Here is a 13,792-nt window from a genome sequence, read left to right on the forward strand (position 1 = left end):
TTGGGCCGAACATCAATAAAACTGACGTGGATAATTGAAAGGAATTAAAAACAATCTATATAGTCGTACAATATTACATGTAATGCATTTGAGGGATATTTTTTTTTCTATGAAGACTATTGTCTTCATTTTAATGATCCCCGAAAAATAAAATGAGTTCGAAAATAAAGGTTGAAATATTATAGGGCTTGGTTTCACTATTATCTGATTCCAATTATTGAAAGAAAACGTATTGTTATTACAAGTAAGAAAATAAATTAAATTCAAAAAAATGTGAGATCGATTTTTTATGATGATTATTTCTTAACCAATATAAGGGAAGGCACGCCAAAAATTCGACATAAATATACATTAAACTTAAAATTATCCCTTTTCATTGTGTAAATGTTATTATATTCATAAAGATTCATCATGTGGCTTGATGTGTGAAAATTACCCAAACAGATTCAAAAATTAGCTTGTTTACTTTGGCTTTTGGTTTTGGCGAGTAAGATGAGCTCTTATCGCCAACGGTGGTTTCTGAATGGATAAATTTCAATGGGAAACATTACATGCAGTCGAATTTTAAAACAATTTAGTAATGTTTTCATTAGACTCATGCATATTAAGCACTAAATGAATTAAATTGTTTTGATATTAAAAAGCTTTGCACGTTTTTGCTATTTTGTTTATCATGCAATGCTCGTGAAACATTCAGTAACAGATACAACTCACAAGCACGAAGAAGTTGATGGTCTTCTTCTTTTGCCGTTGACTGCCCTCACGTTTACATTGCGCATCTGATAGTCTGCAATGAAACAAGAGAGAAGTCAACAACATTTAAAATATATCATTAATAGTCTAAATAATTTCAATAATAAAATTTTGTTTCGGGTTAAAATATGAATGTGTTAGTTTGTAGCCTTAAACTATGTTGACTTGCATTAAAATTATTATTATTGTTTTTAGTTTGTTAAAAATGAGATGTCCATAAAAATGTTGTTTTACCTTAAAATCACTTGACCAAGGACGTAATTAAAAACATCTGAAATAAAATATAAAGAAATAAAATGTTCAAATAAAACCAACCTTACCAACAACTAAAAAAAATTACTATAAAAATTAATTATTTAAGACAAAATCGTAATATTACTGATTTATTAATACCTAAAATAAAAATAATAAAATAACCGAAAATAACAATGTTATGTAATTGTATTAGATAACATAGATTGACAGGATTTAAATTCTCGTTTTTAACGAAATGTCTAATATTAATAAAATGATATATGCATGACAAATTTATCATTATAATTATGCTGGTTTATTAATAATTGTAAAAATATATTTTAAAAATAACGTTATAAATGAGTTATCATACTTGATATAAATATTCAGTATTATTGATAAGTGTTTCATATATAATAAGTGTTTCAAAACATTCAAAAAGTTCTTCATTAAAAAAAAGGAAAAATAATGCATAGAACAGAAATAATAATCGATAATTTATAATATAAGATAATACAAGGAATCGAGCAATTACAAACAAAAAGTAATTTATAATTAATATGAGTTAAACATTAGTTAACTCTAAAATTTATAATATATAATACTACAAGGAAGAATGGAGTAACTATAATTAAGCGAAGATATAGTAGATTTTAGAAATACACTAATTTGCAACTCAGATTCATTATTATTGCTTTTTACCTTCAACAATATAATTACTGACATTCACAAGGTTAGAAGGTTAATACTTTAGAAATCAGTAAACTGAAAATGGTGTTAAATAATATTATAATTATGTTGGTTTATTAATAACTGTAAAGATATATTTTAAAAATAACGATATAAATGGGTTATTATACTTGAAATAAATATTTACTATTTTTTAGTTTAGACGTTTATATTTAAAGTGTTTCAAAACTAAAAGGTTCTTCATTAAAAAAAAGGAAAAATATTGTATAGAACAGAAATAATAATCGATAATATATAATTTAATATAAGATAATACAAGGAATCGAGCAATTACAAATAAAAAGTAATTTATAATTAATATGAGTTAAACATTAGTTAACTTTCCTTTTGCAATTGTTATAAATGATTTTTTGAATTTAAATAGTAGGCGAAAGCTTGATGAACTTGAAGGCTTGGCTGTACTACATATTCTGCTTTAACTGATACTTATAAGCATAGATAAAAGTTATGATGAAATTTACTCCACAAAAGACTTACTCCTCAACCCTTGTTTATATTTTATAGTAATTAATTAGTTAACTCTAAAATTTATAATATATAACATTACACAGAAGAATGAAGTATCTATAATTTAGCGAAGATATAGTAAATTTTAGAAATATACTAATTTGCAATTCAGATTCATTATTATTGCTTCTTAATGTCAACAATATAATTACTGACATTCACAAGGTTAGAAGGTCAATACTTTAGAAATCAGTAAAATGAAAATGATTAAATAATATTATATTACATTTTCAGTGTAATGAATATAGTTCTTAATAATATACAACCAGATTATTTATTGAATTATATTTTTATGACTAGAAAACTTTGGGACATTCTTCATTCTTCCATTTTCTGTGTATATATCTAAATATACACTATAAAAGAAGGACAAAAAGGACCGTATTATTCGTCCAAAATAAAAATCAATATCCACTTTTTGCTTTAGCAACGGAATTCTTATTTATATCTGGGTCAAATAGGAAAATATCAGCAAGGGCAGAGAAATTAATTTAATAATATAAATAAGTTTAACATTTTTTGCAAGTTCGTTTATTTAAAAAATATATAATAATAAAAATATTACGAAAAAAATTTAATTATAATAATACAACGGGTTAGTAACATTGGGAAAGTAATTTTTGTTATTATTATTGCTATGCTATTGCTATTGTATTGCTATTATATTTTTCGGAACTAACTATAAATTTTGAAAAGTTTAAAATTCCGGATATGTCAAAATTTTGACAGCCAATTACATTTTTTGTCATTAACGAAATAGTAATAACAAAAGTATAAGATTATTAAAAACATATATTTTATTTAACAACATTTTAATATAACATTTTTTTAGTTTTCTTAATTGGAATCTATGTGATCGTATGGATATGTGACTTGATAACTATGCAATATTTTGTACTATCGATTTGATTATGTTTCAATAAAAAATACTATATATTTGATTGAGAATAGGCATTTTTCTGAGAATGATATCCAATTTTTATTATCACTGATTTCTATTTCTATGAAGATTAACAAAGAAATTGCAATTCTTAGATTGGTTTTTGTATATGATTTTTTACTAGTTATTTTAGTTATTTTATAATAAAATAGTTTAAATTATTTTACTACTTAATTTCTTTTAGTCCATATATTTTCAGATATTATTTCAGTATAGCTTTTAGTTCTTACATTGCGAGACATTGTGTGGTATAGTGTAATAAAGATATTTAATTAGTATATCGATTTAAATATATTCATCTAATTTTAATGTCCTGCTAAAACTGTTGAATTGAAGTTCTTAATATTATAAACGCAGTATATATTAAGAATGATTAAAAACGATATAATGGTCGAAATCTCAGGCAAAAATATGATATCATCGGTATCCATGATATTGGTGTTTTTGTTTATAAACTGTAATTACGGTTTATCAAAAAATTAAATAACATAATACGCTAAAGGCTCGTTTTTTTAGATAATTATTTCAAGTTAGTTGTAATGCCACTTACATTTCTTTAAGTTTGAATGTCAAAAAAAGTCCAAAAAAAAAGTGATAATAAGAAGTGCCACTCTATATGGAATTTCTCAAACCAAGTAATTTACACATTTAAGAGTAATATTCAAGTGATATATGGTGAATATGCAATAGTATATCAGAAATAGTGACCTATAATGAGGCTTCTAAAAGGAAATGGGAGATTATATCATTACAGGAACTGTATTTCAGTTTATTTAAATATTGAAGCAAACCGGTTTCTTGAAAACCAATAAAACAAAAGATATTCAAAGATCCAAATAAATCAGAATGTTGTCATTCTTTGAGTTATTTTATGTATATACTAGTGTTAAAGAGATAATTATGAGATTTAGCGTTAGGTGAATAAGAAACAAATCCTGAGATGCAGTACTGAGCAGCGTTAAAGTTTTTAGGTTTAATCATTATCGAACAAAGTTAAAATAACATTGCCCTTTATATGTATACCTGGAAGAAATGCTGCAGGTTTTATGCAATGATATATCATTTCGTATGCTTTAAGATTTTTATGGTAATAGTGACAGTGTTTGTAAATATTTAAATGAATGATAGCGACAGATGATACACATAACTAAACGACTAGTCATGTGCAAGTTTGGTTTTAAAATTGCATGAGAATAGCCAACGTATTTTACTTTCTTTTTGAAATTGTTATAAATGATTTTTTGAATTCAAATAGTAGGCGAAAGCTTGATGAACTTGAAGGCTTGGCTGTACTACATACTCTATACCAGTAGCTTTAACTGATACTTATAAGCATACTCAAAATTTATCATGGTCTTTGTTTAATTTTTTGCATTTTTTTCTTATTTAGAGATATAGTTATGGTGAGAGATAAAAGTTATGATGAAATTTACTCCTCAAAAGACTTACTCCTCAACCCTTGTTTATATTTTATAGTAATTAATTGATTTTAATGTATTCTGAAGGACAATTTGTAGTAAATTATACACCGTAAGATTTATAAAATAAGAATAAATAAATAACTATAATAATAATAATTATAATAATAAACGTAAAAATAAACGTGGAATCATTATCTGTAAATGAATTAAAAACATTAATGGGATTCCTATAATTTAGACAGACCTTATTATATTTTCAATTAATGTATTGTTTCCTATAGCGAATATGTGTGAAAACAAATAATTATTAAAAAATGTTTAAATGTATGAATTATCGTTTATTTTCAGTGGAATTACGAAAAAAATTCATTTGTTTCGTTTTATAAAATGGACCAACGTTATATGGATTTTAATATATTTTTTATTGAGGTTATATTACATATTTTTCTGCGAAGAAAAGTTTTCATGTCACGAGTATGCTTTCAAAAGTCTATCCATTGGTGTGAAGGTGAATCATCATATATCGATTTTTCCGTACCTAGTGCTTTCAGCATACATAAAGCAATGTTGCCACTTCCTTAATAGAGCAGATACTTGTCATTGTTTTGGTTATAATATTTTTCCTTATATTATTGTTTTTTGTTGTGTATATTTAAGTATTTCTTAATTAAATTGAGAGTAAATATTACTTTTGTGTTTATATATGAACATATTGTTCTTAGAACTAAAGATTGAAAATGTGTAAACTATAATGTCAGAACAAAAAAAAGAGACTTGTGTGCAATGTTGTCGTTGTTAACTTAATTATATCAGTCGCTATTTCGAGTTCGGTGTGTTTTAATCATCATCGAGGTGACTTTAGTTCACACCTGCTCGTTTCGCCCGCATTTTTTCTTCGATGTCGCGACCCTTTATTTACTTAATTGTTAGTTGTTAATCGAAAACTATTTTAAGGTTAAGAATATTTCGCATCTTCGTCGTATGCGGGCCATGAATAACATCCGCTTTACGAATGATAGTACTTAAATATTAATTATGAAAACTGACTCAAAACTAACCTGCTAATCGTAAGGCGGACATTCTCTGAAACTCAGGTTCCTGCAACCATTTCCACATTCTCCTAAAGGTTTCTCGTCCAGATTTCAATTTGGACCATGGCTTAGGATTCCGTAACAAATCGGAGAGTGTACCTTGAGATCTGCAGAGTACCCTCTGAGCGAAGATGGCCTGTGGTATGCTATACCTTTTCAGTTCGGCGCTTATCCTCTGTGCCAGCTCTTTGGTGTTGATTTCCTCTACGTCTGTAGCAATCGAAGGTACACTGAGTGATCCAGAGTTGCCATTCTTGATCTGTAAGGTGGTCTGTTGCGTCTGGGACTGCTGATGTTGATTGCCCGGTGGTGTTTGTTGTAAGGTAACTACCGGCGGCGACGGAGAAGAATCACGTTGCGGAGGCGCGATCTGTACAAGCGTCGGTGGATGGTTTTGCAGTCCGAGACCGTTCAGAGCCGTTTGTCCACTAAAACTAGTCACTAAAGTACCTTCGGGCGAGTTCAAGGAACCGGAACCAGGCGGGCTCAATTGCGGACTGTGCAAAGTTCGATTCACGATTTCACCTTGTCGAGCACCATAGGGTGAGTCGTATCCTTGAGGCGAGAGACTCTTCTGAGGTGATGGCAACCCGTTCTGGCTGTAGGCGCTCTGGGGACTGATGGGACTGGCCTGCTGTTGCTGTAATCCCATGCTAGGTGATGAGTAGTTGTGCGGCGGGGTCATCTCAATGTTGTTCATGGTATAGGGCGCACTGGCGTTCAAACCGATCCCGATGCCTTGGATGCCGTTGTTTTGCATGACGGCAAAGGAACCAGTCACATTGCTGGCGTGTCCATAAGCGAATTTGTCGGAGACGGTGGAAATGGGCGGCAGGGGTTGCAGCGGGGTAAGCGTCGCGTACGACGAGCTGGGGCTGTAGCCTGCTGGTGACATCCTGCCGTTGACGGTGGTCAGCGTCTGGTATGTGGGCTCGGGATTCAGCCCCCGATAGTCATTCGCGTCGATCATCACCGAATTGGGAGACAGTTTCGGGCTGAGAAGCTCGGACTCCCGAGACTCTTCCTGGGGTTGCACGATGACGGACAGAGGGCCATCGGCGTCCTCCTGTTTGACAACACGGCGCTCGAGCACGGCGCGTGACAGCACCCTCATCGTCGTCACCACTCGCGTCTCCATGCCAGCCGTGAGGATGGCGTGCGTGTGCGCCGTGGAAGCCACGCCGACGGAATCGACCGCTGTTTGATCGCCGATCGTCTGTTGTTCAATCATCTTGCCGAGACTGTCCTCCATCGGGGGCGGCTGCGGCACCGCTGAACGTCCGTAGGGCTCATAGCGGCGTGGTGTTGCCGGTGCCCGATTGCGGCATCGCCCTCACCTGGTGCGTGTCGTCCTCGTGCCCCGACGCCACTACTGTTTGTTGGACTCCGGTTTCGTATCAGTCACTGAATACGCGGCGGCTCGCTGGTCGCTCAATACTGGATTGAATGGGGGAGCTGGAGACGCCAGGTGGTTTGTGCGCGCGTCCCTCCCGTACCCTCGTGCTGCGCTCGGGAACTTCCGCGCCGACCGTTGTTCGCCCTGCACCCCACTTCGTCGAACGCAGAAGGGTAGTAGCGACGTCTCGTCCCTTTTCGTCCCGACCCGTCTCGTCCTCCACCCCGCGCCATTCGCAACAATGCCTCGATGTTTCCCGACCGTTCACGCTTATTGCCTACCTAATAAACACATTTTACTACTTACTACAACGTTCAAATCTTTCAGATATTTTATATCGAACATCTCAAAATATTACCATTCCCTCATATGGTTCTTAAAGAATATTACACTTCTATTCTTATTCGAACTAATTTAATTATAAAATTATGGAGAAAAATAGCGAGTGAGAACTATTAATAACACAACATTAATATGCATTTTATTTAAAACAGTATAGATATGTCATATCGATTGAATAATAAATATTCAAAATATATACATTATTTATTTTTAAACAGATCCGTATTATTATTTTTAAATACATAGGTAATTTATATATTATTCCGAAAAAAAAGTTAATAAGATATAATAGATATAGGAATAATAAATGAATGAAATATGTAACCATTAAATATAATATTAGCAATAACAAAAAATACATGTCTTACTATTATTTTTTATTTAAATTAAATTCATTATTGAAATATAGGTAGAATTATTCATTCAATTTATTTAATGAGTAAATTTATACTGCGTAACTTTTAATTATTAATAATAGAGCAAATATATATATATATATATATATATATATATATATATATATAATTTATTTTCGAATAATTTTGAAATAATATATATTTTAATATGTACATAAATATGTTACTTAAATAAATTATACATTACAGTGTGAACGAATATAATTCTGACTATGACTTGTTTTTAAAATCAGAAGGAATAAGATCTGGAGAATACGATGGGTAGGGTAACACTTCCCATTTTTATGTTTCCAAGTATGTTTTCATCGGTTTTGCAACATGTGATCAAGCGTTGTCAGGCTGTAGAATAAGTTTATTTTGTTTTTACTGGTAGGCTCCAATGCATCAGTTGTAGTCGATAGCGATCTCTATTAATGATTTCATCGAGTAATGCCTTCAAATCATCGTTTTAATTTTTTTTTAATTCAGACATTTTCAACAAACTGAACAAATTTTATGTTTACACTTTACAAGTGAGGCTTTAATACGAAGTGTAACACAGTAACACCATTTGTTGCAAATCCTTTAAATTAATTTTCAGACCTTATATAATAAATGGATTGGAGAAAAATTAATTTCTATTTATTTTTTCTTTTAATTTGAATTTCATTTCATTTCATTTGAATTTATTTGTATGCATTTCAAACATTAATTAATGATATCTGTTTTTTACTTAGTTTACTTGGTTTACACCATTTCTGGTGTAATCATAATTCCGCCACTGAAACTTCTTAGATGGGATAAAAACTGAATTAAGTGATATTCACAAGCTTCTTCTGAAGTTAGGTTAACACCATTGAACGAGTTTTGCAGAGAATAAATGTTACAAATGGTAGTCGGATGGAGCAAGATACGGATTTTACAACGGACGGAATTTTTGCGGAGTGACTAAAGATATGTGTGGCCTACAGTTGCCCTGATGGAAAACAATGCTTTTCCTATTGATATATTCTGGCGTGTTTTTAACCGCTTCCTTCAATAGTATTAGTTGCTAATTGCCCTCGTTGTTCTTCCAACGGATTACAACTTCTCTGATTAACGTTATGATCTATTTAACATGTTGTGGTTCAGCTCTGTGATTAAAAGCATATTGAAATTATTTTATGGATTTTATTTTGATGTTGTTTGTACTTGTATTTATGTTGCACACATTTTTCTCCTTTAAGACATATTTGTTACGTAATATATTTTTACCCACTTGCTGTCTGATGTAATATAGATATATTTAAATTTAAAATAACAGATGTAACTAATTTAATATACAGTAGATATTTTAAACCAGAAGAATTGACTGATAACATTTGATACTAAAATGAATACCTTCAGTGCTTTTTATTTAATTACTTTCTATGAAATATATAAAAACATCTTATTTTATAACTATTTGTTTTATTACAAACCAACTACGAGCTTTCACTTTTGCACTGTTGCAAGGGTTGCATAAAGAAGAACTTATATAAAATAAATTAATAAAAACAATTGGATCATAAAATACAGTACATCAGTACAATACAAACAAATATAATTATTATTCCCTCATTATTAATTTTATAGCCCTTAACATTTAGTGAAATATTTCAATGTTTTTTTCTTGCTGACTTATTATGTTTTATAAATATTTGAGCTGGATTTATTCTGTACTGTTCGATGATATATACTATTTATATCTAAGTAGTATGATAACATCTCACCTGATATATATTATTACACAAACAAAATCATTTTATCAGTGCTATATTGTAAGTATATCTGCAAATAATTAGTTACGTGTAACAGCTATGAAAGACAAATTATTTTTTACCATATATTTATTATTGATTTCAATAATGCTATAAGGTTATAAATGCTTATAAAACAGCAAAAGGAATACAATTACAAAAAGTCTCCATTAGTTAAATTTAAAGTTTTATACGGAAATATGGTAAATGACAATTAACAACTCATTGTACATAAAAATAAAGTTGTGCTAGACTTTTCAACGACATCTGTAATTCGACGTATTTGGTTAACTATTGAGTTGATATTCTTGAAACCAAACTGGTTTGATGTTATCAGCTTTCTTGGATTGAAAATAGGTTTGAGGCGTTATTGAACCAGTTTCTCAAAGAGTTTATCCATAACTAGCAATAATGGAATTATGATTGATTCCGCTTCACTTAGAGTTCTACGAGACATTGGTTTCAGTATAACTTCAGAAGTTTTGCATGTGTCTTACCAGAATTCCTAAAATTGCAATTTTATTTTATTTATTCTAATTGATTTATTGGATAGTCTTATGTTGTATTAGATATTACATATTCGTTTTATATTCGTGTTGAAATTTCTTATTGTTCATTCACATTTGTTGCAAATACTTGACAATAGTTGTAACAGTCGATTTAGTGATATCTAACTTAGCTGGAGACTCTTGTTATGTCTGTATTAAAGAGTAGATTTTGCATTTTCAGATATTCCAGCTCGTCCAAAGCTTGCGGGTTGTTAACACTGAAGCCATCACCTCTAAAAGTTTGTACTAATAATGTGTTGTTGTTCATCACAAATATTTTGAGAGGTTATGTAACTCACGTTGCTTTTCTGTGTCCAATTATTCTAGAATCACAAAAAATCGCTAAAATATTTATATTTTAAATACAATTTTCAGGTTACAGAACATAACTCTGGTGTAAGAATTAATTCATACACCAATCATAAAATACATATTAAATGTACACAATGGAGAATCAAATACACAAAGGAGCGTACAAAATATGGATTGGAACATATGAATAAAATACGAAACCTTCATATGCTTGCAACTAAAGGGAATATATTGCCTTTTTGAGATTATTGTTTTTGAAATTAGTTGATAATCTCAACTCTAATTTTATAAAATATTTAATATTTCTCAGCAAACTAAGATGCCAAATTATCTGAATAAGTAATTTTGACAAGGGAGAGTGAAATAAGCAACAAGATTTGAAAGGATTTAAGTTTATACTAACAAAGCAAGTAAAGGGGTTGAAGCTTCAACTCAAGGTAAAACCAACATCAACACACCAACATTAAAGAAAAACAGGTTGTTTGTATTATTAAGAAGTTTTACCTTTGAGTCATAGGGTTCTTTTATATCAAAAAGGGAGAGATCGCCAAGTAACAGTGATTATAAACTAGAACATCTTGAAAAATAATTTTGATTTTTATTTGGCAGTTTTTATACATTTTATTAAATTATGATATAGTAAAGTATTTTACCTCTTTAATAATATTAGTTTATTTTTCAAGTGAATAGGCTAGATGACTATTTTTGAAAAACTACTTTATGACAATTCTATGTATTTAATTTATCCCGGATAAAAGTTATTTCTGCAAAACATGTATTTGACTGAAAAATTGACATCGGAAATAGTTTTATTTTAAATGCCCTAAAACGTTCCAAATCTGCACGTGACGTAATTGTTTTGGTCGCACTGAAGGGTTTGTATGGGTACAGGTTTTATTTATTCCTTATTTTAATAATTTTGTGTTACATTTAGACATTCTAATGTGTCTCGATGGTGTGAGGATTCCTAAAGTAATTATATATCAGTAAAAACTCGAAATAAGTTGTGTATTTCGGTTCCAAGACAGAAAAATGTTAGAGAAATATAAATAAATCTTGCAAGGCAGCTTGAATGAATTTTGAATTTTTCAATATAGTTTGAATATCGGTAATGTATTCACAGCAATAAAGCGGTTCTAATGGTGCTATTTTAAGTACCTTTAATTATGTCTACTATGTAATTAACGTAATATCAAGATAAATAACACTGTTGATAACATTTGAGGTTAGGTCTCACTTATTTTGTTTATTGTGTATATGAGTCACTAATAATTTTGTTCTTTTTTCAGTTACCAAATAATATGGAAAATTATATTTAATATAATGTGATGGGTTTAGTACAAGTGTGCATGAAGTCGGTATATATTTTTATAAGATTCGAATGCCAACCAGACAGAAGAAAATGGACTTCTTACTCAACTTACTGAACATTTACAGCCGTTCACTACTGAATGACTACATATTCTCAAAATAAAAAGAAAAATATTAATTAACTCTAAATCTTCAACAAATGTCAATCAAATCCCATTATGGTTAGATTACAAAAAGCTAATATCATATATCTAGTTTCTTGTATATCAAATAGTTTAGTGGGCTATACTTCATCAGGTTAAGGGTAATTGATACATATTTGATTGAATAATGTGATTTTATCAGGTTTTTTCAGTCTGGTATTTGTGATATGGCAAACACAAGTTTCAAACATTTCGAATAGTAGTTACGGACGATGTATAAATCCAAATACTATTGTATGTATTTTGATCAGAGATCAGTGATGACGAAAAATCGAAGTGTCCATGTGAACTACCGAACAATCTAATTGTTATATATTTGATGTATAAAATAATAGTTTTACGTTTATTGTTACTGAGCTATTCAGAGTGTATATATATATATATATATATATATATATATATATATATATATATATATATATATATATAATACAGACAATAATACTCAAAATTACATTTTCAGCGACATTTGTTGTTCGACTTGGAGAAAGTCATCCCCTTGCATGACCACACGTTACAAGATTTGTGAAGGAAACAATGTTGCAGCTCGATTAGGAAGTTCTGCCACGTCTAGCGTAGTCACCAGGCACAGCGCCTTCTATTACGACTTGTTCAGATCGACGCAGCATAGCTTGAATGTTTTATTGAATTTGACTGTTTTAATGATTTTTAAATTCTGAAGAAATGCGATAATGGATCGATGATAGGATCGCTGCTAAACCAACATCGTTTTCTCGAAACGGTATCGCTATATTGCCAGAAAGATGAGAAAAAGTTGTAGAAAATTATGGAAAATATTTTGATTATTATGTATTGAGCGCTTTTTAAAGTTAAATTGAAACGATATCGAAGTTAATGCTTTGCATACAGAGGAACATGCAACTGATATATCTGAAACGCATTGAAGGAAAACTAATATATTTCCTACAATTGCAAGCATAGTCAAAGTGACATGATAAAATAATTTTGCATCATAATACATCTCTGGTTATAATCATAGTTGTTGATCTGGGATGTCTTACCCTACGCCATTTAGACTAGATATTGTTCCGTTGAATTATAACTCGTAATAATGTGTTTCTATCATTTCATATATTGCATATTTATATATAAAGGTTATCAGTATTGTTTTACATATTTTTAAGAATATTTCTTGTATACGCAGTATTATACAATATATAAGTTACTTTAAATAGGATATGTAAATGTATTAAACTAATCAAAATTAAAGGATTTTCAATAATCTGAAGTGTAGCTGAATATGATGAATAGTATCTTGACATGCTGCTATTTTTTGTATTTATATATTGTGTATTATATATTTGACAAGCCTATTTCTAGATATGCTTGACATAGTGGTAGAAATAGTTATTTAGTGTATTAATCAACATTAGTTATATTTTTGTGGTTAAGCTCATTTTATATCATTTAAATAAAGAAAAAATTAATAGTCTCAGTTCTTTACTACATGATAATGTAAATATTTGAAATTACTGTTAATTCTTAAGTTATTTAAAATAAAGCAAATCAAACCACGATATCAAAACTGAATATCCAAATGTTTCAACTTTAACTCGAATCAATTGAGTTGTTTTTTTTTCTCAATACAACGAAATAATAAATGACGTTAACGCCTTTTATTAAAATTCTTAAGTAATAATTATATCTATAAAATATTTATAAAACTAATTTTGATTGATATTGAAAATACGATGAATGTAATTGGATTTCATATTTTAATTTGGGATTTAAATTTTAAACACTGATCAACGATATATGTATTGTTTTGACTGATGACCTTTTGCCATGTC

At 30.0% G+C, this 13,792-nt stretch overlaps 1 protein-coding gene across 2 annotated transcripts in view; it reads right to left on the reverse strand.

Annotated features, from left to right (window-relative positions):
- The window catches only part of LOC143196957 (one cut domain family member 2), a 13,438-nt gene extending 6,410 nt beyond the window's left edge, over positions 1-7,028 (reverse strand). For both annotated transcript variants that reach the window (XM_076404938.1, XM_076404937.1), the window contains exon 1: positions 5,664-7,028. In XM_076404938.1, the coding sequence (XP_076261053.1) occupies positions 5,664-6,948 (1,285 nt within the window). In that variant the 5' untranslated portion in view covers positions 6,949-7,028. The remainder of the gene's footprint in view (positions 1-5,663) is intronic.
- Positions 7,029-13,792: the final 6,764 nt, after the last annotated feature.

This window comes from Rhynchophorus ferrugineus, unplaced genomic scaffold (genome assembly GCF_030347505.1).
Source record: "Rhynchophorus ferrugineus isolate W39M unplaced genomic scaffold, kcgeb_rfMv2 rfM5, whole genome shotgun sequence".
Lineage (NCBI taxonomy): Eukaryota > Metazoa > Arthropoda > Insecta > Coleoptera > Curculionidae > Rhynchophorus > Rhynchophorus ferrugineus.